General features: G+C 39.5%; 2 protein-coding genes across 2 annotated transcripts; both read left to right on the top strand.

Moving 5' to 3' along the window:
• The first annotated feature begins 1749 nt into the window (after positions 1 to 1749).
• LOC119772381 (pollen-specific leucine-rich repeat extensin-like protein 1) lies at positions 1750 to 4629 on the top strand. Its single transcript, XM_038268771.1, has 2 exons — positions 1750 to 2001; positions 3561 to 4629. The coding sequence occupies exons 1-2, from the start codon at positions 1993 to 1995 to the stop codon at positions 4596 to 4598; spliced, it is 1047 nt and encodes a 348-aa protein (XP_038124699.1). The 5' UTR covers positions 1750 to 1992; the 3' UTR covers positions 4599 to 4629.
• On the top strand, positions 4611 to 25284 carry LOC119772376 (myb-like protein X). Its single transcript, XM_038268758.1, has 19 exons — positions 4611 to 4832; positions 4925 to 5067; positions 8374 to 8571; positions 10295 to 10586; positions 10672 to 10805; positions 11268 to 11296; positions 13131 to 13165; positions 13327 to 13495; positions 15550 to 15709; positions 15807 to 15918; positions 16014 to 16048; positions 16146 to 16224; positions 16302 to 16336; positions 20314 to 20380; positions 20481 to 20552; positions 20640 to 20659; positions 20742 to 20775; positions 24441 to 24546; positions 24620 to 25284. The coding sequence occupies exons 1-18, from the start codon at positions 4753 to 4755 to the stop codon at positions 24532 to 24534; spliced, it is 1788 nt and encodes a 595-aa protein (XP_038124686.1). The 5' UTR covers positions 4611 to 4752; the 3' UTR covers positions 24535 to 24546; positions 24620 to 25284.
• Positions 25285 to 25472: the final 188 nt, after the last annotated feature.

Here is a 25472-nt window from a genome sequence, read left to right as displayed (position 1 = left end):
CGAAACCTTCTTGCTGAAAGGCAGCAGTGCTCCCACTGCCTCACTGAACAGCCGAAAGTTAAAACCATCAAAATAATTAGTTTCATGCGGAAAATTCATTTCTTTGTGGTTGGACTCGGTGCTGCCCCAACTTGTTGATAACCACATACCAAAAACTGTTTTTCTACATGATGCAAAGTTAAATTTAACACTATTTGTTATAAAACTAAGAAAATTTAGTTCCAGGGAGTTCAATATAGTAGAAAAATGTTCCTTTCATAGGGTAGTGCAGTAACCAGTATGAGGTTTAAAGCATCTTTCCTGAACATGTTTTCCTGCATTCCTTTTATAATTTAAGTAGTTTTACTTGAGTAAAGAGCTTAAGTTGATACTCTAACTTCTACAAAAGTGTTTTTAAACAGCAGGATTTCTGCTTGAGTAATAAATAATACTTTAGACACTTCTGGGCTCCTCTGTGCAAAGAACATTATTCCAGAAGACTTTTTCTGCATTCCTTCTCAAACTTCTCTATTGTTCCAGAAAAGTTAAAAAAACTATCAAGTTTCCAGACGTTTCGCTTCCCATCCAGGAAGATGGATGGAAGGACAGTTTCTCTATTGTTCTTGCTTTCCTTTCTTTAAAGGTGAAACTTGTGCAGACTCTTTCTGATTGGAAAATGATGCACTTCCATGTCAGCTTTAGCAAAACTCACAGTAGGTTAGGCTTAAGATGAAGAGACTTCTTAAAACATGCTGATCTGATTTCAGGAAGATTTGCATGGGCAACAAAGCCTGGGGGTGTTGAAGGGCCTCTATAAAGCCTATTTTAATGCATTTTAGTAAATAAATATGGGTATTAACTATCTTTACACCACTTTAAAAATTCGAATCAAAATCTCATGTTATGAATATTTTAGCACAGTGTTCTATTTATCCCTGACATCTTAGCAGCAGCACGCCCTTTTTTCCATTTCCTGTGACAGTTTACAGAAATAGTTCCCGAATAGCGTAGACATCCAGGTAGTTTCATTTAAGCCAAGCCCTTTTTTTTTTGACTTGGTCATCTGTATCCAACACCCAAAAGCAGTTTTGGTATATTAGTTGTTTAGGAGACGATTTATTACTTTTGTCAGCTATAATAATTTTTTCATGGTGCAAAAAGCCTCAGTTTTTGCCTTCCTCCAAGAGCAGGAGACGTAAACAAAAAACAGGCCGGAGGAGCTAAACAAAAAACTGAACATTTCAGGTTTTAGGTGATTGGAGCTGAAGGTGTCAGTGCAGAGGAATGAAGGCCTCAGAAGGTCCTTGGCTCCTGTCCTCTCAGCTCTGTTTGGTAGAAAGTCTCCATCTTTCAGAAGTGTGGAATAAAGATATTTCTGTGGCAGGTGGTGCATTTACTTCAGCATATTCTGAATACCTCCCTAAGTACTTCTGCATTCTGCCTGACAGACCTGGAATGCTGACCGACCTCTATTGCTTCATTTATTCTCCTTTAGTCTGGAAGATTCACACCTGATTTACAGATCCCACCTAAAGATTAAAGGAAAGGAAAAGAAAAATCTAATCATAAATATGTTTCTTTTTCCTCAGCTGCTCATAGTTTAATACAGACAAAGCGGCGGTTATTGTGAGGAAGGTGAATTCACAGAGACTGGTGGTGAGTCATCGCGCGCGCAGCTCCAGCCCGGTGGCATTCCTGCTGGGACATAAGAAAAAACAAAACAGTCCTATCTGCAGAGAGTCACAGTATTACGTTAACTGAAGCCAGACCCGTTTGTCAAGCTGGACTGTTTTCTTCCACATGAGGAGCGAGTTTTCCAACTCACCTTATTCCAGACCTGAAACCATCTCCAAAGCGCACAGAGCAACCCACGCAGCATGACAAGAGCCACGCGTTGAGGGTAGTTTTTAGTTTATTCAAAAAGTTTTATTTTCCTGGGATTTAGGATGAGAGGCTGAGGAAGAAAACTATTCAGTCAATTTTCTTCTCTTGTTTTGGGATCTTAACCTCAGGATGGATGAGGTGAGTTGGCCTGAATCAGCCACATGTTTCCATACAAACTACTGACCCACGTTGGTCCTTTATCTCTTTACAAATGATGCCTTTAAGCTTCTTTTATGTAGAAATAATTAATAATAGGCTGCTAACCTCGGTTTAGTTTAGTGTCAAAAGCTGTGATTGTTTATATTTTCTTGAACAAAAATCTCTGATAAAAGCCTCTTTATAGGGCCTCAGTGAAATACTTTGAAAATCATCATTTCAATCCAATAGTTATTGGAATCAGGACAAGACCTTATTACCTATTAAATATTAACAATATGGATATTTTGATGGTAAAGATTAATGTCAATGTAATAACAAGAAACACCAACTAGCCCGAATATATTAAGAAAAATAACAAAGGTGCTTCTAGAATAAATTCATGAAAAAAACAAAGTAAAAGAAACACATTTATTGGCCCAACATCACCTTAGAGGCATTAATGCTGATACTGGCACTGACATTTTTTAGTTTATAAAACTAAATATAATAGTTAACTAGGCTTATTATTTTTTTTACTTTACGTTTTAATGTTTTACATTCTTGACTTTTTTCCAACTTAATTTCCAGTAGGTAATATATCATTAAAGGGCTTCTCTAATTGGTCAAATGAAAAATAAGATGTACAGCCATGTAGCAGCATCTTTGCTGAATGGCTGGATATAGATCTAGTGCTTCTAGACCTCAAAAATCAAAAAAGGAAATTTGCCCTATAAAGGGTTAAATTCATCTCATTGTTTAGTTTAAACACCTGTGCATCGGAGCATGTGATTGGCTGATAGGTTTAGAAGTTAAACTGAGTTATCAGGATGGTGAGGATTCATTGGACTTTATTTGTGTTTATTTATTTATTTATTTTTACTTTATTTTTATTGATTATACAACAAAAACATGACAATGATTAATGTCCTTTAGTGAGTCCTTTAGCATTTGTCACACAAAAAAGCATTAGACAAACAATAAATAATATTATATAAAAACTATTTGTTCATTTACACTTTGGACATACTAAAAGTAAAAAAAAATTAAATAAAAAAAACACACTTTATGGAGTTTCCACCAGTCAATTAGAAGTGTCCACACCTTTATTCATAACAAATGGGGTAAAGTAGAACAAAAAAGAGGGGGGGATAGGGGTTCTTTATGTCTTCAGTTGATCTAAAATGGGTTTCCAAATTTTGTAATATTTTTGAGGACAGTTTATTAAATCAAATCAAATTTTTTCTATGTGCAAGATTCTTGTAAATTCCTCGATCCAAGATTCAAAATTAGGTGGCCTGTCAGCCTTCCGCTGCTTCAATATGCATCTTATGGCAATCAGGAGACCACTGCTGTTACATCACGACCCAATTTGTTAAGAGTGTCCGAGACGCCAAAGAGGGCCGTTTCTGGGTCGGGTTTTATGTTAACTTTAAGAGCGCAGGAGTACCATCCAGATATTGAGATCCAGAAACTTTGCGTCTCGCTTCGTAAATGAATTAAAGTCAGAAATATGAAGATAATATGTGGTTGATAAATTTTTTTTTCTGTTACACTTTTAGCAAGAGGAAGCATTAGACTTCCAGGCGCTGAGAGCCAAGTTCCAGGACAAGGAGTTCCTTCTGGGGCCACCAAAGACCAAACCTAGTGTCCCAGAGAAACCAAAGGTCATCCCCCCTCCCACGAGTCCCACTCACCATCTTCCATCAGGAGCACGCCCCTCCCTGCTCTCCTCCATCAACCATGCCTTGGAATCAAAGACGCTGAACGCCCCCAGAGTGGTCTTTAAGGATGAGAAGAAGGATAACAAAAAGCTTCTTATCCATAATAACTCAAAAGCCAAAGAAAAGTCTGACATAAAGCCTAAGGAGACGAAGGATAAGACTAAAGAGAGTAAGGAGAAGCTGAATGAGAACTCCGTGGATCACAAGGAGAAGAACGGTAAGAAGCTTCCATTCGTCGGGATACAGAAAGAGAGCACAGCTGAGCTGGTACCAGTCTCTCCTCCTCCAAAAGCCAAAACACAGAGGAAGAAGAACATTCTTGGTTTCATGAAGTCTTCCAAGAAAGATCCAGCAGAATCAATCTTAGACTCTCCTTCCGGGGACGCAGCTGGACCAGCACTGCTGCTCCCAGTGGTTTCCGATGCCGACTGCACGCCAGAGGAGTCGATATACTCGGTACCAAAACCCATTCTCCCAAAGATTACCGTCCCTGAACCCAAGGCTGCAGTGGACCTGGCAGCTCTCTCCCCTATCCCTGACCCCCCCGACTTCTCCCCTCCTCCAGCCTTCATCCCAGACACCTCAGAAGTCAGAGCTCCAGCCCTGCAGAGTGAAACCCCCCCACAGATTGAAAGTCCTGCTCTGCCAGTTTCTGACCTGCGTGTCCAAAATGAAACCGTTCCCATTCCTCCCATCATTGCTCCCGCCCCTCCAGTCGTTGCTGCCCCCTCTCCTCCAAGCACTTCTACCCCTCCACCAATAGTGGCTCCCTCCCCTCCACCCACCGCTCCCCCCCTCCCCTCCACCCAGAAAATCCCCTCCATCCAGAGCTATCCCCTCTCCTCCACCGAGTTTTGCCAACTCGGATCCTCCTGAGGCCTCTGCTCCCTCCCCATCGCCTCCTGAGCTTCGGGTCGTAGCCACTTCTGACGTGGAGGCAGAGCATCCGGGTTCAGAGGACACGACAGACTCTCTTTCCAAACTAGAGCGTCCCATCTCTGCCCTGTCCGCCCTGGAGAGGGCAGAGGACATGAGCACAGGGAAAAGAACCCCTCCCAGTGACCAGAGGATCTTAAGCGCTCTTGAAAAGGCGCGAAAGAAGGCCACAAGGTGAGCAGCGGAAACACAAAGTCTTCCAGAAGTTAGTTTGATTTAGCAAATATACAAATAATCACTAATAATCATACTGTCTTTGCTTTAAGCCCCCTGTCTAGTCCTATTCCCCCACTTGAGGACTTTTCTTCTCAACTGAACCCCGCCTTATCTGATGGAGAGTTCCCACCCATCGATCACAAGGGAAAGAAACCCCCCCAACATGAGCCACTAGTCAATAGCACAGACCACAGTAAGACTCACTACAAATTCTCTCTTCTCTTTTTCACATTTTCCTGGAATTTAGTTATCCTTTATTTTACCTGGAAATGAAGAGCAGGAGAACATTGATTATCAGGACATCAGGTATGCGTGGAACAGATTAAGTCTAGTCTAGATAAGTCATTTTTTCTTAAAATAAGTGCTTTTGTTCTTTACGGAAGAGGATTAGGGCCACTGAAAAAAAAAAAAAAAGTAAACAGATTTTTTAAATTTTATTTCAGTTTAACATGGGAAAAAAAAGTCAGAATTCTGAGATTAAAGTCAGAATTCTGACTTTTCATCTCAGAATTCTGACTTTAATCTCAGAATTCTGACTTTGCATCTCAGAATTCTGACTTTAATCTCAGAATTCTGACTTTTTTTCTCAGAATTCTGACTTTTTTCTCAGAATTCTGACTTTAATCTCAGAATTCTGACTTTAATCTCAGAATTCTGACTTTAATCTCAGAATTCTGACTTTAAATCTCAGAATTCTGAGATTAAAGTCAGAATTCTGACTTTTTTCTCAGAATTCTGACTTTAATCTCAGAATTCTGAGATTAAAGTCAGAATTCTGACTTTTTTTCTCAGAATTCTGACTTTAATCTCAGAATTCTGACTTTAATCTCAGAATTCTGACTTTTCATCTCAGAATTCTGACTTTAATCTCAGAATTCTGACTTTTTTTCTCAGAATTCTGACTTTTTTTCTCAGAATTCTGACTTTAATCTCAGAATTCTGACTTTAATCTCAGAATTCTGACTTTAATCTCAGAATTCTGACTTTAATCTCAGAATTCTGAGATTAAAGTCAGAATTCTGACTTTTTTCTCAGAATTCTGACTTTTTTTCTCAGAATTCTGACTTTAATCTCAGAATTCTGACTTTTCATCTCAGAATTCTGACTTTAATCTCAGAATTCTGACTTTAATCTCAGAATTCTGACTTTTTTTCTCAGAATTCTGACTTTAATCTCAGAATTCTGACTTTAATCTCAGAATTCTGACTTTAATCTCAGAATTCTGAGATTAAAGTCAGAATTCTGACTTTAATCTCAGAATTCTGACTTTAATCTCAGAATTCTGAGATTAAAGTCAGAATTTTGACTTTTTTCTCAGAATTCTGACTTTAATCTCAGAATTCTGACTTTTTTCTCAGAATTCTGACTGAATTCTGACAATAAAAAAAAATCAGAATTCTCAGAAAAAAGTCAGAATTCTGACTTTTTTCTGAGAATTCTGACTTTAATCTCAGAATTCTGAGATTAAAGTCAGAATTTTGACTTTTTTTCTCAGAATTCTGACTTTTTTCTCAGAATTCTGACTGAATTCTGACAATAAAAAAAAAAATCAGAATTCTCAGAAAAAAGTCAGAATTCTGACTTTTTTCCCAAGGTAAACTGAAAAAAAAATTTAAAAAACAGGTAACTTTTTTTTTTTCAGTGGCCCTAATCCTCTTCCGTAGTTCTTGGATTGAGGAGGTAAAATAGACATTTTCCCAATGGAACAAGACAATTTACACTTAAAATAAGAAAACACAATTGCATTGTCTTATTTTAAGTGCACATTATCTAATTATCTTATTTTAAGAGTACTACTCAAATTAAGGTTAAATACAAATAATTTAAGAAATTTTTACTCATTTCTAGATTGTTTTTCCAGTGTATACCCAGGCCAGCTGACAGCTTTTTAATATTTACTCCTAAAATCCCTCCAGCCTTTGGTCTCATCTTCCCTTTTTCTCTTTTTTTTTCTGTGCGCCGGACTTCTGAAAACCTTTTTAGTTTGCAGTGAAACAAACTTTAAAAGTTAAAAGTGGTCAAACCACACTGCAAACATTTTTAAACTGAATAAGACATTTTTTTTTTAATATAAGGATGTAAGTGAGACACTTTGCCAGTTTATATTTAAAATAAGAAAAAGGAATTGATTGGTCTTATTTCCAGTGCATAATATCTAATTACCTTATTTCAAATGCGCTTCATTTAAGACATTTTTTTGAAATTTTAGATTGTTTTTGCATTTTATGTTGGGGTGGGAGGAGTTCTAATGGCCCCTTATTTAAAGAACACATGTTACATATACCTAATGCAGATATATTAAGTTACTCTAATATTAAATATTTTCAGAAAAATAATTTCTGCCTGGATTTTTAATGGTCAGAGTGTCCATTTTGGCCCCCCTCTATCTGGGGCCCTGGGCAATTGACCCCTATGCCCTTTACAGCAGGTAATAGTCATAGTATTTAGGGTTTGGAATAGATGTTGGAGTTTTGCCATAAGGTTAAACACACAGCAGCGCTTACATTCTTCCTCCGTGTCCAAAGCCAATGAGTCAAACTGCAGAGATTTAACAGCCATGATGGAAGTAGGTTTACTGATGGCGTGTTGACGTTTGGTCAATTATCTTAAACTAAATGGTTGTTTTTCATCATTTCTATCAAATTCTACTGAAGAATCTGTTTGAGGAGGGGCTTACATGTTAGATCAGAATGTTATCACCTGGTTTCTGGAGAAAGAAACTCAGTTAGAAAACCTGAAATAGACCAACCAGCAGTACAAGGAAGAGTTTGCTATTTCTCAGATGTCTGACTAAAGAAAACAACTTCCAGAGTCTGTCTTCCTTGTTGTTTCAAACGCGGAGGCTGTTGAGTTCTTTAGATTTTTGAGAAGGGAGGTTCAGTGAAGTAATGGTTCTGTTATCTGCAGCAAAAGACGAGTTTGCAGAAAAAAAGGGGAAGAAATCATCAAAGCGGAGAAAAGCTGACAGCAGATAAACTGATTTAGATTTTATACATTTAAAATGTTGATATCTTTGTCAATATATATATATATATATATATCCATCTGCACATGTGACTGTAAGCTTATAATATATATATATATAGTTTCACTAAATGGTTCTGAGCTGCTTTCAGTCCAAAGAGGTTAAAACTTTCTAAGAAGTTAATCACCCAAGTTTGTGAAGTAAAACTGGTTTTCTAGTTAGAGAAAACACTCGCTAACTTATTAACATCTTTATATAACCCAGATGGTTAAAATCCACCATGGAATAGCAGGTCTGTTAATCTCTACTTTAAGTTGATTTAATTAGCTAAAAACAGTTAAAATGTTGTTCTGTCTGAATAGCTCTGAGGGTTTCATTGCTTTTTTTAAAGTCACAGAAACATGACATATTTGAGCGAAGGAAATTGAATCAAAATCCAACCTGTTTAATGTGTGAATGGTCCAAACAGGTGTGATTGTATAAACATATTGCAGGTGAGCACAGCTTTCATTAATGCGCTGTGCTTCCTCACAGGGACGGCTTCTCCTGTGTTGCATAACCTCACTGAGATTGGATCTAACACGCCCATAGAGCTGCTCGTGGTTCCGCCTCCACCACCCAGACGGGTCCTACCAGACCCTGAGACTCTGGGTCCTGCTCCACAGAAACCTGACAGACCTCCTTCTGTCAACTTGAGTGAATTCACTCCCCCTTCCCCACTTATTGCTGAAGGTAATGTCACCTTTACCAACATAGGCCTGAGAAATCAGCAGTGTTGAGCACGTTACTTTGAAAAAGTAATTAGTTACTAGTTACTTCTCCCAAAAAGTAACTGAGTTAGTAACTGAGTTACTCCACAATAAAAGTAACTAGTTAGTAGTAAAAGTAACTATTGCCTTACTTTTGCAAGTTTATGAAATGAATAACTGGGGATGTCTAATTCTGAGATCCTGTGTTTGGGTTGTTATAGATACTGCAACATCTAGCTATATCTATCTATCTATTCCATCCATCCATCATCCATCCATCCATCCATCCATCCATCCATCCATCCATCCATCCATCCACCCAGATTTCTCCCTTTCTCCATATAGGCTATCATTTGATCCTTCGCGCTCTCCATAGTTCCCCTGTGGCGCAAGCACAGGGCGGCTGTTACGCGCCTTTAGCGAGCATGCACGTTTCCTGTCGGTTGCGCAGTGAATCGTGCCGCCGCGCTGTGCGGAGACGCAGGGGAAACCTAACCTGACTCTGCCAGATGGATTTGTTCCGCGTATCCATCTGGAAACCTTCCGTTGAAGTAATTTTGGGAAGGGGCGAAAATACTGGTTAGCTGATTGGCCTATGTTGGTGATAGACGGGCCAAATAAACCAATCAGATCAACGAAGCATATGACGTACTAACAGAGCGACGACGAAGAGGAGCCAATTGATAGATCAAACTCTTGCCGAAACCAGTCGGGAGAAGAGCAAAAACATCTTTTCCTCTGAGAAAAGCCTCCAGAGCAGTGTTTTGCTCTTCTTTCAGTGAAGAAATACTCTGTAATTCCCATAAAACTTGCTCGATAGCCACGCTAACGCTAGTTTCATCGGCTGAAGCCATGTTCTTTAGCCTGAACTGTCGCGCTTCTCGTTGCGTCACACCTCAACCCGCCTCATAGCCAACGCTGATTGGACGTTCGTTTGGTGAACGGCTCCAAATTTTCTTTAACGGAGAGTCTCCAGACTGATCTGGGAGTGAAACCTTGAAAGCTCGCGAGATCAGGATGGTCTCACCAGGCTAGGAGAAACCGTATCTGATGGGGAAACGCAGCTCGACGTAACACCAGTATTTCCATCTGGAAAACGCTGTTTTGCCGCTGGAGTCCTCCTCACTCTCCATCCTCCCCTCTCTCATGACGCGCGCTCTCATGAAAAAAGGTTAATTGTGCGACCTGATAACGCGCAGTAACGGGTTGTCGGCAATTGTAACTGCGTTATAGTTACAGTAAGAGTAATAATTTTGATTACTCGTTACTAAAACAGGTAGCGGCGTTAGTAACGCCGTTACTTTCAACGCTGTTACTCCCATCACTGGAAATCCCTTCAGTTTTACCCAAAAAAGTTAAAAAAATCAATCCACTGGACTTTGTTTCCAAGTTTGAAGACGTTTCTCTTCGCATCCAGGAACCTTTTTCAATTCAAAATGTCAGTTTTCTAAAAAGAAAGCCTTAGAAAACATGTAAATTGAATTGTTTTTGGTCTCCTCAATAAGGTCGACCTCAACACTACTTCGGACATTTTGAGATTGAAAAAGCTTCATGCATAGGATTGGAAACAAAGTCTATTGGATTGTATTTTACCTTTTTTTGGAATTACTATGACCTTGATGACTGAGAACTTTCACCAGCAAACTGCTGTTGTAAAGTTTCACTAGAAAACGTCTTTTCCCTTTATCTGCCCTCCTGTTGCACAGAGATTCCTGTCCCGCCTGAGTTTTCAGAGCCTGACGCTACAGACGCCGTCGAGTACGATGATCTGGCGGATGGTTTCTCACAGGAGCTGCCGGTTTCTGAGTCTGGGAACGAGGAGTTTACTGGCGCCGACGTTCCAGATGAACCACGGCAGCCAGAGTTTTATAGCAATGGGATCAGTGAGCCAGAAACTGAGGTCCGCACCGAGACGCCGCATGAGGATGACTACCGACGTAATCCTCCGCAGGATCAACCCCTGCAAGCTGCTCCAAATCACTTGCCCCCACAAGACGAGTAAGATTATTTTTAATGCATTTAAAATTGAATTCCAAAAAGTGATTTGAATGTTTCAGTGGAATGAACATTTTGTTCTATACAGCCCTCACACAATATACCGCAGCAGTTTGAACGAAAGCAACGAAAGCAATGAGAACTTGTACGAGGCGGTGAGGGCGTCTCCTGGGAAAAAGAAGGGGAAGAACGGTGGCAAGAAACAAAAAGGGACCCTTAAAAGTAAGCCTTATCCATCACTTCTCACTCAATTTGTCCACTTTAGCAACAATTTACTCCTTTACCTACAATCCATAAGGTTCTAATTCACTCTCATTTCATGAAGTCATTTAAGAAAAGACTTTTACATTTTTAGGAATTGTCTGGGGAAAAAATCCATTATATAAAACAGAAACCAGCAGACATATATACTATATATGGACCAAAGAATATTCAACAAATAGAAATTTACAAAGTTTTGACTTTTAGCAACTGCACAACTTAACGTCTGACCTTGCAGGCGTGCATCTGCTCCTCTGTCGCATGAATATATTCTGCATTTTAAGCCAGGCATTTACAAGACATAATTTAAACATTTGGGATGTTTTACATGTATTTTTTTTTTTCAGTTTAATAGCATTTTATTTAAAAGAAGCTGTCTCAGATTTCTGCATTAACCTTTTGTTTTGTTTTTTCCCTCCACAGACCCATATGTTGAGAGTACACAAGAAACGGTAGGAATTATTCTAGCTGAACCCCTTCAGCTTTTTTTTTCATATTTTGTCATGTTGCAGCTGCAGTTCTGTTTTGGAGGGCAGACCTGTGTCACCTAGATTTGCATATTCAGAAACTTCTTTTTCATCTTTTACATCGGAGTGAAATTTTTTCTCTCTTTGGTGTCGTTTTCACTGTAGCTGTGTGCTTAGAAGTTTAGTTTTCTGTTGGAAGGTGAATCTTTATCCCCGTCTCTAATGTTTTGTAGCGTCTAGACATTTTTTTCTAACCTCTATTTGACTCCATCAATTAACATAAACTCTGAGCAGCATCCCATTTCCTGCTGAATAGAATCATCCACACAGTTTCATAGAGCGCCGCCACAATTCAGCAGATGGATGCTGCATATTTAGTGATTTAGTGCATTGCATGTTTAGCGCATAGACCAATAATAATAGTGTGGGGTTAAGGGTCTTGCTCAAGGACCCAGAATGGCAGTCTGTGGGAGTGGGGCTCGAACTCAGAACCTCAGGATTGGCCACCCCTCCCCCACAATATGCTTGTGTTTTCTTTTTCTTTCCATAAAAGTTGGATCTCTTAGATTCTCCCACCTGATCTGTGAATCTCTCCAGCTCCTCCAGAGTTAGCATCACCCTCATAGCTAATTCTTTGACAACTCCTCACATGTTTTAATTGGATTAGGTGCGGACTTTGACTAGGCCATTCTGACTGATAGATATCATTAGATCTGTTGACGACCTTTGCATACATCTTACATTTTTTCAGACAAATTTACCAATGCTCTGTAAGGTGTATTAAAGTTTGGAAAATATTGTTTTATAACTCAACACATCTTAACATGCACTGGAAAAAAATTTAAATCTATATAAGTCACTTTTTTTCTTAAAATAAGTGCATTTCTTCTTGGATTGAGGAGGTAAAAGACACATTATGCCAGTGGAACGAGACAATTTACATTTAAAATAAGAAAACAGAATTGCATTTTCTTATTTCAAGTGTATGTTATCTAATTATCTTATTTTAAGAGTGAAAATAGTCATTCCATTGGCAAACTATCTCATTTACTGACTCATTTTAAGGATAAATACACTTAATTTAAGGAATCTTTAATTATTTCTAGACCGTTTTTCCAGTGTGTTTCTTCCTGACCCGTCTGCTGTTCCTCTTGTTCTTTGTGATGCTTGTTAGGTTTATTCAATGATTATAAAATTAATGTGTGCTTATGAAACATTTGTGCAAGGGGATGCTCCACTCCTGTGTCATGATCCAGTCAGGAGACCATCCTGCCTTGTCATTCTGATGGAGCATTCTGTCTTCACGAACTGATCAGTTGTTCTGTCAGAACAATACTCTGTTTGTAGCCATGCGTCATGTTCTGTTAATAAACGCTCTGCAGAGGAGGTCCAGTGGGAGACAGTGTGTTTGAGTCTGGGGTTCAACTGTCTCTCCTTTCTGCAGGAATTGTATCCATAAATTGTGTATTTCAGTTCTTCTTTAGCAAAAACCTACATTTTATGAACCCGACAATGCTGTTTCTGCATTGATGATTTCAAGCAATTCCCTGAGACTTTTACTAAACAGCTGAAGTAAACAAGCACACAGGTGGTGTTTATTTACAAAATAGGTCATTTCTGACGGGCTGCATTCAGTTTTATTTAACGTTTATCTGATTATCTGATTATACTTAAAGCATGCCGCACAAATGATGTAATCCTACAGTTGGAACGTGACAAAATCTAAACCTTTTCAAAGGGTTTTTGACATGACGTAATGTTGGAGAGTTGTTTTTTTTCTAAAGCAAATAAAGTCTTATTCTTTGTGGCTATTTTACAGGTTCAGGAGAAACCGAAGATTGGCAGGTTTGGCAGGTAGTTTCCTCTTATTTCTGGATCCATTCCTCCAGTTTTCGTTCCTACACTCCTTATAACGAGAGTTTGCTTATGCTTCCCTGTTATAATCCCCCCCCATGCTATTTAAACACGCTGTGAGAAAACAGTTCTCAAGTATTGTGCATTTCTTCTCTCTGCAGGAGCGATAAGAAGCACAACTCCGAGAAGTCAGAAGAAAAGGAGTTGAAAAAGAAGGAGAAGCAGCGGCTGGAAAAGGAGAAGAAGGAGCTGAAGGAGAAACAGGGGAGGGAGAGGAAAGAGCAGAAGGAGAGGGAGAAGAGGGAGCATGAGATGAAGAAAAAATTCAACGTGAGTCCTGTTATTCCGACAGAAAACAGGGGGAGGAGGAGGTATGGAAGGTGACGGGGAGGAGGAGGGTGGGGTAAATATCTGGGTGCTCAAACCTGTCAGGATTCATTCCTCAATGTGGAAAAGCTGAAGTCTGAGTAAACATGACTGATGGCAACACCTTCTCTCATAAGTTTTCAATCTGTGTGCTTTTATAACAAAGATCTTTGAGCAAGAATTCAGTTTCCAGACACCCGATGATAAAAGACCTTCCAGTATTTATAGGATTCATTTAAACGAGGCGATAAGCAAAAGAAATGCATCCTTTTGTTAACCAGCTTTCCAACAGATTAAAGTTTAATATAGGTAGGATCTAAAAATCCGAAAGTGGATCGTGATTAAATCACCTCCTGCATAAAGCTACAAATTTCCCTTCAGACTCTTCAGTAGCTCCTCTCTGATCGGGTCATGATGAAAAATGTTTTTTTCTGTTCTATAGACCCTGAAAATGTATTACATTTGGTAAACAACCTTTAATTCAAATATTGTTTAGATTACTTTATGCAAATTTTGTTGAACAACAGAAAATGTTCTAATGAGGAAAATAATAAACTTTTATCAACTCAATGTGACCCAAAATATAACAAAGAATAATTGCACATAGTTTTTTTTTCCTGCAGTATTGCACTTAAATGCTTTATAATTAGACACATTGCAGAACTATAAAAGAGATTAGTCTGATCTGTTTTGGTTTATGTTGGTCCTACGCATTATCCTGCTGCAGGCAGGGCACGATAAAAACATTCAGGCCCTCCTACCTCCTTAGCTGCACCAATTGGTTTAAAAAAACTGCTTTTAAACACTCATGACTTTCACTGTTGGTGGGGTTTCCTATGAAGGTACTTAAAGAAGAATTTTTTTTTACAATTTTAGCTTAAATATGCGTCAACATATATATTTTTTGTTTGTTTTTGATGCAGAATTTCAAAGATGATGTCACTTTCTTACAACTCCCACTGAGGAACCACTGGTTTAAAATGATTTAAATAGAGAAATAAACTTCTCTTCATCTTGATTAATAAATAGAATTAAAGACTGTATCCCAGATCCCTTTAAAATAGATCTGCATGAATACCTGCCGCTCTGTCCTCTTCATCCATGGCCTGTTTGACATGTTATTTATTTAGGCTTTGACCTTTGCCCTCATGTCAGCTCAATTCCTGAGCAGAAACGTTATTATCACTATTCTAGAGAAACAATGTTCATTCAAAGCACAGAACCTGACTCCGCCAGATGGATTTGCTTCACATATCCATCTGGAAACCTCCCGCTGAAGTAATTTTGGGAAGCGGCGAAAATCCTGGTTAGCTGATTGGCCTATGTTGGTGATAGACGGGCCAAATAAACCAATCAGATCAACGAAGCATATGATGTACTAACAGAGCGACGACGAAGAGGAGCCAATTGATAGATCAAACTCTTGCTGAAACCAGTCGGGAGAAGAGCAAAAACATCTTTTCCTCTGAGAAAAGCCTCCAGAGCAGTGTTTTGCTCTTCTTTCAGTGAAGAAATACTCTGTAATTCCGATAAAACTTGCTCGATAGCCACGCTAACGCTAGTTTCATCGGCTGAAGCCGCCATGTTCTTTAGACTGAACTGTCGCGCTTCTCGTTGCGTCACACCTCAATTCCGCCTCAAAGCCAACGCTGATTGGACGTTCGTTTGGTGAACGGCTCCACATTTTCTTCAACAGAGAGTCTCCAGACCGACTAGCGAGTGAAATCTTGAAAGCTCGCGAGATCAGGATGGTCTCATGAGGCTACAGAAAACACATATTTTTAATAAAATGTATTCCTAAATCTTTGTATCAAAAACTTTTATTTTATTTTAGACATTGATAAATATAAAATACAGAATATTATGTACATTTTAATTTACTTAATGTGTCGTTTATTTTCTTTCTCCTCTATCAATCATCTTTTTTGTGTTGAAAAGTTTCGGTTAGATTCGGTTCACCATGGTAGCCTTGAACGCAGAGCTGCTGGGTAACGTCTCTGTGTCCGTGTGTGATTCAGATCACAGGGCAGGAGGAAGCCATGTATCAGGCAAAAGTGAACGTAACCGCGAAGGGCCGCAGGAACGATCTTCCAGTCAAGAGCGGAGACATCATCAGCATCATCCGAACGACCAAGTGCCCCAAAGGAAAGTGGCTGGCCAGGGACAGCAGCAACACCTGTAAGCTGAACGTTTGGGATTTCGTCTGTCTCTGGGAAAGATGGAGACCAGCTCCTTTTGATATCCGGCAGTAACTGGCATGAATCTGTTCCCACAGATGGATACGTTTCCGTGGAACACTTGGAGCTGGACTTTAAGGATATGTTGGAGCTGGGGAAGAAGACTCCCCGCAACAGCACCGTCATCGAGACGGAAACCACGGATGGCAAGTATGTGTGGGACCTTACGACTAAATTAAAAAAATAAGATAATATATAGTCGACGCTGTTGGAAAGATTCCGTCTGCTTTCTGTTTGCTCCTCAGGGCGCTGAATAACTTCAGTCATTCAGCAGAAAGCTGTAAGTGTTGCAACCAAAGCTCCTAATTAAACACATTAAATCGATCAGCGGCTGTTTGATGTCCACTGCTCCTTCATGCTGGTGTTGCTGTTTTCAGTCTCAGATGACAGTGATGAGTGGACCTGTGAAGACGAACCGTTCTCGCCTGCTCCTCAAACCTCTGAGCAGTTACCAGGGTAACCTTACTTCTTTCTCTTAGTTCTTAAAAGTCTTTTCCAGACCATTTCCTTCTAACCTTCTCTGTCCTCTGCAGGGGCCACGCAAGGACTTTCTCCATGCCAGAGACGGGTAAGCTATCAGACGCATGACAGAATAATACGTTGTTGTTGTTTCCGAGGCAAGTTTACTTGAACCAGAGCCTTGAAGGAAAATGTTGTGGATCGCATCGTTAAGATTTCATACAGCTCATTTCCTGAAACTCTACAGCCATTCCAGTGGATTGTTATCAGCTGACTGTTGATCATGTGCTGCATCTCTCCAGGAACTGTGAAACAAAAATATGGTTTATAGAGTTAAAAAATAGGTCATGTTAGCCTTTTACTGAATGGAAGGCCAATGATGCATGTGTTGTTTATATATATATTGTTGCTTAGGACTGAAATTAACTGATTAAAAGGTTGGAGTTTATTTTGTAACCTTCAGGATTCCTTGTTCAGGGTTCGTACACCTTTTCCAAAGTCAAAATCAAGCACTTTTCAAGCACTTTCAAGATCCATTTTAAAAATTTTTCCAGCACCTTACGGAACCAGTTTTGGTTGACTGCCGGGGGGTGGGGGGGTTTGGGGGGGGGGATTCGAAAGGAATACATGAAACTAAATCCTATCTTAATTTGTCAGATATTTATTTTTTATTATCAGTTTTAATTTACTACTTACCTTTCCACATATAGTTCACAGAAGATGAAGACGACGAACACGTATTTTCCCCCCACACGTCTCCTCGGATGATCAAAGAAAATTACTCCTCTGCCATGGCGTAGTAATATAACCAACTAGAGGGTGTCGCAATTTAGTTTTATCAGCCGTAGAGTTATCAATGCTGTTTTAAGGTCTGGGCCTGGCAATGAATTAAAACTTCAGGGTTTTTTTTTTGGAACGTTGGCGAAGCGGCCGCCTAGCTAGCAGTTACTAGCGTAAACAGATAGGCGCTAACGTTAACGTGTATCAGGCTACTTCAGTTGGCTTACTTGAAAGTCTATGACTTACTCTTCATGTGACTCGACAGCGCAGACTCGCCCATTGTGAAAAGCTGCGCATCTTTTTTGCAGACTTTACAAGAGGCAACTGGTGGGGTTTGTCCCCGTTTAATCCATAATTTGTATTTTTCATCTTCCAGCCAACGTTCATTGAAACGAAAACCTCCCGGCACGGTGCAGTAGTGGTTTCATGGGGGCGGAGTCACACATGGAAATAGACTGGCAGATCGCGGTCACACATAAGCGAGCAGGTTTCATTTTCAGGCTCTCCAAAATTTTATTTCTCCATTTAATAAACACACGATTCAGTTGGATAGGTATTTGTAGCGAAAGAAATAGTTACAATTTCAAGCATTTCATCCAAAATATAAGCACTTTTCAAACCTTGAAAACACAACGTCAAAATTCAAGCATTTTCAAGGATTGTTTTAAAGGTAAATGTGATAAGTTTTATTCAACTGGAGGCTATAAATATCCCAAACTCAGAGCTGAATTTGTTTTATGAGTTTTATAACAAATCAAATAGGTTGATTTTTACTGTTGTCTGACGGTTATCAGGTCATTGCGGGTGATAGTGGCGTCGGATGCAGGAGTTTGCTCTGTAGTCGGAGAGTTGGCGGTTCAAACCCGGCTCTGGCTTTCATTGAACATTTAACCCACATCTCCTACCGATGGAGGTTAGAGGGTCCGGTCGTGCCTGTGATCGGCAGCCTCACCGTCATGGAGCCCCAGGGCAACTGTGGCTACAGTGTAGCTAGCCACCATCAGTCTGTGACTGAATGTAGCGTAAAGCGCTTTGCTCAAGTTTCCTGACCTGAAAAAGCGCTGAAAGTAGAAACCATTGAGCATATTTTTCTCCAACTAAATGGTTTAACAGTACCTTTCAAAAGAATTAATAACTCTTTTTTTCTTGTAATTAAATTCTTGGAACAGAACAAAAAATTCAGTTCTATTCAGTTTATTTCTATAGCTCCAATTCACATTGTGTCATCTTAAGGTACTTTACAGTTCACCAGATCACCCATTTTCTTTCAAAGGAAAACCAGCTGATTGCATCGACTCATTGACTCTTCAGCAATCCCTCACACTAAGCATGCTTGTAGCGACAGTGGAGAGGAAAAATGTCCTTTTAACTGAGTAATATTACTTTACTTAATACTAAACTGAGAGTTGGAGGGAAAATATTTAGCTTTTTTAAATAAAAAAACATTAAGCCCTTTACCCTCTACTGTGAGAATCACATTTTGCTGCTATTAAGGCTGAATAATAAATCAAAGAACAATAAGGGTTTCGAAAGGTTTCCACATAAAGCAGTTTTCAAATCATTCCACAGATAAAGGTCTGGACTTTGACTAGGCCCTTCTAACATTTGGATCTGCTTTAATCTCAACCATGCTAATTAAGCAGCGGCTGACTGTTCAGTGTCAGGCTTCTCTGCCCCTTGCCTGCATCCCTACAGCATGACGCTGCCACAACTAAAAGCAAGGTTAGCATGTTGCTAATCATGTATAGTTTGCAGAGAACTGTACTTTATCACAATGTTAAATATCATTCTGGTTATTTTATGCATTCATCAGTTTCAATCTTTAGTTTAGAGCAGGGGTAACCAATTAAAAATCAGCAGGGTCCGAATAAAGAAAATCATCAACCAGTAAAGATCCGGAGACATTTTGAATTATAATCTGTTACTTTAAACAGAATTACTTTACTTAAAACACTGAAATAAAAGGAGCTTTTTATCTATCCATGTTATATATTTACTTTTAAATAAAAAGTACTATAAAAAAAGAAAGTTTCCATTTTAAAATCTTAAGTGTTTTTTTAAGTAGAGAACAACAATCGTTCAGTTTGGTTTACAGATAATTTCCTGATTCCCATCTTTTCTCAAACCCCTGAACTGAGCGTTTGTTATTTTCTTTCTTTTTTCTGTCTTAATGTTGGCAGTGGGCTTTAGGCTGCCCTGCAAGGCTTTAAACCTGGGTTTAACCGGAGACTAAGCCATTCTCAAGCACATATCAAGGAGCTCATTTTGAGCCTGGATCCAGATTTATTGTTGATTCTGTTCATGGTGGAGAATCCTGCTTCACAGCAGCAGGTTGAGCCAAACATCCTCTAAATGTGCAGGGTCATCTTTGAGCACGCCATTTCACTTTTCTTTCACCAGTTCACCGCAGTTCTTCCAGCAGTCCACACTTTCTCTGCTCTCTTTTTCTCATGGTCTTCTCCTTCTTTCCCATCGCCCGGCTTGCCACAGGTTTGCCTGCTGTGTCTAAAAGTAGCAGCAGCAGCAACCCAGACTGACAGCTCATTGGCTCATTTGGATCACGTGCAGCCTGGAGCCGGACGCTCCCCAGGGCTTTACCGTATTAACAGGAGAAGAGGCGCAAGTAAAGTTAGACACTGCCGTCAGACAACAAGTAGTAATTTATAAATGTTATAAATCAGGTTGGGTCCAGATTAGCCAGCAGGTGGGTCCGGATCCAGACCGCGGTCCGCTAATCCGTGACCTCTGGTTTAGGATTATGTTTACATAAATCTGTGTATTCTAGATGCATCTACATTCACAGGTCCAACAGAACCTGTGAATGTTAATAAAGCAAAGTATGTCAGATTTTTTTTACTTGCATTCAAACTAAGTATAGGTGAATCTGGTGTGTAGCTCTATAGAAATGGGAATAGATCCAAGCATAATAACAAGCACACAGTTAGGGTATAAAGCTGTAGTAGCTCAAATAATATTTTCACTTAATTAGAATACCAGGTAGCTTTGAAACCGTCTGTGCTGTATAACTATAAATGTACGAAAAGTTTAAATTTAAAACCTGTAAAGCCACAAATATTTTCCGCTCTTAGTGCATTTTAATAAACTATTACTCTGCGTCATTCTTTAGCTGAATCATCACTTCGTGACTCGCAGGTTAAACATGTCGTTTGAGTAACAGGAAGTTGATAATTATGGAACCTGTGATGACACGTTTTAGGTTGTTTCACCTGATAGAAGACAGTTTTGGTGTTAGTTTTTTCCTGGTATGTTTAGAATGATTGTTTCTGCTTCATTTTTTCTTTACAGGAAACAGGGACGTCGCCACAAACCACCAGCACAGTCACAGTGACATGTGTGACGACTCCCAGACCCAGTGAGATCATGATCTTTCATACTTTTTTCAAGACAAAAAGTGAGAAAAGAGATGTTAAATATACTTAATGGTTTGTGTTTTTCTTTTTTTTTTTCACTAGTGCAAGACAAGAAGCACTTCAAAAGTTGGCGACATTCTTCAACTCATCGAAATCCGTGGATCCAGCTCCATTGTAAGTGTTACATTAGCATGTTGATGCTGTAGACAGTTTATAGGCGGTAGAAACTTTACTGATGATTTAACTTCTTTTCTTTTTAAGGGAACCCGAACCAGAAAGGAGTAAGTTTAGCTAAATGGATTTTAATTTTAATACTTTTCTTTTGAATATAACTGAATAATCTGGACCTTGGTTCCTCTGCAGGCCCTACACCTGTGCCGGAAGAAGACGTTAGTGTGTAAGTAGCCATAAATACACACAGAAAAATTCCCGACATGTTGCTCAACCAGTAGACAGACAGGTTTTCTTCTTCTTCTTTTTTTTTTTTTTCTTGTTTGGAATGAGCTGCTAAAGATGTCAACATATTAATTTATGCGTCTAAGAGAAAGTCTGGTGGACTGGAAAACCAGTCCGGTCCTGCAAACAAGCTGAGTCCTGTTTGGGTAAAACTGTCAACCCTAAAGTGCTTCAGGCCTCATCAACAGTGATCAAAACATGGCAACTAGGCATGGCCCAGTTTCTGGTATTAGTACAGCCTTAAACAAAAATTAGCTACAGGTTTATTTTAGAAATGTCCATCTTGTGTCTGGTGTTTGATATATTTCATAAGTTACTGGGTTTGATTTCCTACAAGCTGAACCTCATTTTGAAGTTTTGAAATCAGTTTAAACTAAAACTAATTTTTCCCCTTATTTAACTGGGTGTTGGATTTTTCTGGAACGCTAAGTTACAAACAGCGACTAAAGTTTAAAGGAGCAAAAGCTGTCACTGCTACTAGGTTGTTGTTAGGGAAGACGAGTTTATTTTTATGGCACCATTCTTCCACAGGGTAATTCCAAGAGCTTAACAGGAGAACAAAAGAACAAAATATGACAGAAAGAAATAGATACGCCCAAACTCATAAAACAAATTCAGCTCTGAGTTTGGGATATTTATAGCCTCCAGTCGAATAAAACTTATCACATTTACCTTTAAAACAACAGGGTTCTTACGGGTGCTGGAAATCCTTGAAAATGCAAAAATAAAGATGCAAAATAAAATTTCCCAACTAAAAAAAACTAAGACATGATACAAACTGAAAGCTAGTCTGGCTTTTATCGGTAAGCTGCAGTGAATGTTTTCAAGTTCTGTCACGTCTCATTTTTGGACAATTGCCTGAAAACCTGAGGATCTGGGAGACTAAAAGCTGCCTCCCTGCTTTTAGTTCCTGCTCTTAGACAGTTTATGGACAGGTTTAAGATGACCTGAGGGACCTACATGGTCCATACTTAGACGGAAATTCTAAAATATAATTAGATGAAGACCTTCTAGTGCAGTAATGACTGCCATTCATATTGCTGGTGTTGATCAGGGCTATTGCAGCAGCTTTTTAGACGAGCTGCAACTGGCTGATTGATTTTTGCAGACACGTGTAAAAGCAATGTTACCTTATACCTCCTAAAGAATGGGGAGCATTCTGACAGGTTCATTACTGGACATTTTGTCACAGTGACTGAAGTTGGCCAAGGTCAAGCATTAAAACAGAAACATGTATTATATGTTATCAGTATAGGTATTATAAGAGATCCTTGTATACATTATTATCTCTGCTACTTGGATTATGTATATGCTAAAGAGAATAGTAGAGAGACACCGATCTGATAGCTGGATGGGATATCGGCTCCAATTATGACTAATTAGCTGGATTGGATATTGTTAATCTGATATCGGATCGGTGATCCAGCTCCGTGTACATTATATGGAACTGTTTTTGCTGCTTATTTGTTGATAAACAATAAGATAAAGTAAATTAATATTCGTGTCGATTTGTTAACTTTTTTACCAATTTACGTGGAGGCCAAAGCCTCCACTCACATTGCGAGAGATATTGTTCATTCAACAGTTGAATCGGATTGGTATCATATATCGAGCAAAACGTTCATCCCAGGTATCGGTGCATCTCAAAATAAAAGCAGCCCAAGAATGAAACCTTGAGGAACTCCACATCATTTTTGTTTGCTAAGATTAAAAAAGTGAAAAACTCTGCTAAATAGCCTCGGCCCACCAAATCAGCCAAAGTAATTAACCAGCTAATATTAGATTGCAATGCTTTGTTACTCTATACAAAACTTAATAAAAAAAAACAATGACTAAACTGTGTATATACGGAAATCTGTAGGACTGATAACCATATATTGCATAATTTCAATTGCAGGTAGAATAATTTTTTCTACAAAATCAAAAGGGTTATTATGTTGCGTATTTTTATTTAGCGTTTCGGTGTAATTACTTTATTTTTGTATTTTATTTAAGATCATCACGCTAGCCATTACCTAATCACAATATGAACCACTCTGTAAATACAATGCTCAAAAACATGAAGGAAACATGTAAACAACACAATATAACTTCAATTAAATCAAACTTCTGTGAAATCAAGGCGTTCACTTAGGAAGCAACACTGACTGACAACCAGTTCACATGCTTTTGTGCAAACGGAATATACAACAGGTGAAAAATATAGACTTCTATAAAGGAGTGTTTCTACAGGTGGGGACTAACAGACCACTTCTCAGCACCTATGGTTTCTGGCTGATGTTCTGGTCACTTATGTTGTCGGTGCTTTCACACCCGTGGTAGCATGAGACAGACTCTACAACCCACACAACTGGCTCAGATAGTGCAGAGCAATGTCAATGCAAGCTTTAGCAGGAAGGTTTGCTGTGTCTCTCAGTGTACGTAGTTTGCAGAGGCTAGAGTCACTACCAGGAGACAGGCCAGTACACCAGGAGACATGGAGGAGGCCATAGTTGGACAACAACCCAGCAGCAAGGCCACTACCTCCGCTTTGAGCAAGGAGGAACAGGAGGAAGATTGCCAGAGCGCTGCAAATTGACCCAGACAGGCCACAAATGTTTCTGCTCAGCCGTTGAAACGGACTCCATGAGGATAGTACGAGGGCCCGACATCCACAGATGGAGGTTGTGCTCACAGCCCAACACCATGAAGGATGCTTAGCATTTGCCAGAGAACATCAGGATTGGCATATTCCCCACTGATGAACGTAGGTTCTCAACGAGCACACGTGACAGTCTGCAGACACTGTGGAGAGCAATCTGCTGCCTGCAAAGACCTTCAGCATGACTGGTTCTGCAGTGGGTCAGTAATGGTGTGGGGTGGAATTTCTTTAGAGGGCCACATAGTCCTCCATGTGCTTATCAGAGGTAGCATGACTGGCATTGGATACAGAGATGAGATCCTCAGACCCCTTGTGAGACAATATGCAGGTGACCCTGGGTTCCTCATAATGCAGGACAATGTTTGACCTCTTTTGGCTGGAGTGTGTCAGCAGTTCCTGCAAGATAAAGGCACTGAAGCTATGGAAAGGCCGGTCCGTTCCCTAGACCTAAATCTGATTGGGCACATCTGGGACATCATGTCTCGATCCATTCCCCAATGCCAGGTTGCATCACAAACCGTCCAAGAGTTGGTGGATGCCTCAGTCCAGGTCTGGGAGAAGATTCCTCAGGAGAGCATCCACCACCTCATCAGGAGAATGCTGAGTCATTGTAGGGAGGTCATACAGGCATGTGGAGGCCACACACAAAACTGAGTCTCATTTTGTCCCCTTATCAACGTTGGTTCAGCCTGTAATGTTTTTCCACTTTACTTTTGTTTGTGACTCCAAATCCAGGTCGTAATTGGTTGATAAATGAGATTTCCTTCTGTGATTTCGGTGTCAACACACTCAGCTTTGTACAAAACAAACAATTAAATGAGAATATTTTATTCATTCAGATCTAGGATGTGTTATTTGAAGGTTCCTTTTATTTTCTGACAGGTGTACTTTCTTAAGATGGAAAATAAGTAAAGGTAGTTGTAAAAAATTATTCAGTCCTTTTTTATATATTTTTTTCAAAACAGGCAACAGGAAAGCTCCCCTCAGGAGACAGAGTTTGATCCTTCAGTCGTCATTTTACCTCCTCCTGACATGTATGCAGACTCTATGGATTCATAACCCCACAGCGAGGTAAGGAGGAATCAAACACGCTCTCTCTGTCCCTCTGCATGTTAAATAATCTCCCACTCTGTTTTTTTAACAGTCCATTATAAATCTCCCACGCTAAGTGGGACCTCCCTAGTGTGACGAGTTGCTGCCATTTGATCCCTTCGCAAAACCAGCACCTTCTTGACTTCAGCCTGACTTATTAAGAACCGCATGAAAAGGGCAATACCCTCGTGAGTGAAACCAGCGTCCAAGCAGATGGATATGTTAGCTCTGCTCCTTCAAGGTCGGTGGAAATATTCTGAACTTTGGACCAAGATGATATCTCCTTTTCTCTGGAGAGTAAATATGAAAAGATTGCAGACCTACATGGACGGGACAATACCAAAAACAACCACTCAAGGGGGATGCAAAGGAAGGATTTAATCTAAAGTGTGTTCAGGATGAAATAACCTTCCTCTTGAGAGAAAGAGACGTGCAAACTTGAAAAAGTCCTACAATCAAGAAATCAGCTTTTCCTCAGATCAGCCGCTATGTGAACACAGAAGAAAGAATCCAACCAGAGCCTGAATATTGGTCCAAGTCTACAAGAAGCATCAGAAATCTTAAAGGGTTTGCTGCAAGGGACTGAATATTTAAAATAAGCTTAGGGATAAATATAATATTATTTCCCCCCAGTTGTATTAACACACTATTTTATTTTATTTTTTAACAGAACTATCAGGAGCTGGTCAGTTTTATTTCCATGTGTTTGCATCACTATTTTTTCTACTGTTTGTTAATATTGCTGACAACCTATCTGGATTGTTTAAGAGCATGTTTCTACTGATCTTGTGATATTTAAATGATCTGTGGCATAGAAAGTAAAAGGTTGTGAAGTTACCAGTAACCAAAAGCAGGAAGATTGTGAGTTTTTAAAAAAGGGAAGAAATCCAAAGAGCTGTGAAAGA

This window comes from Cyprinodon tularosa, unplaced genomic scaffold, assembly GCF_016077235.1.
Source record: "Cyprinodon tularosa strain WSP-4 unplaced genomic scaffold, ASM1607723v1 ctg119, whole genome shotgun sequence".
Taxonomy (NCBI): domain Eukaryota; kingdom Metazoa; phylum Chordata; class Actinopteri; order Cyprinodontiformes; family Cyprinodontidae; genus Cyprinodon; species Cyprinodon tularosa.
Note: the sequence above shows the minus strand (reverse complement) of the source record. Positions and strands in the feature narration are given on the sequence as shown.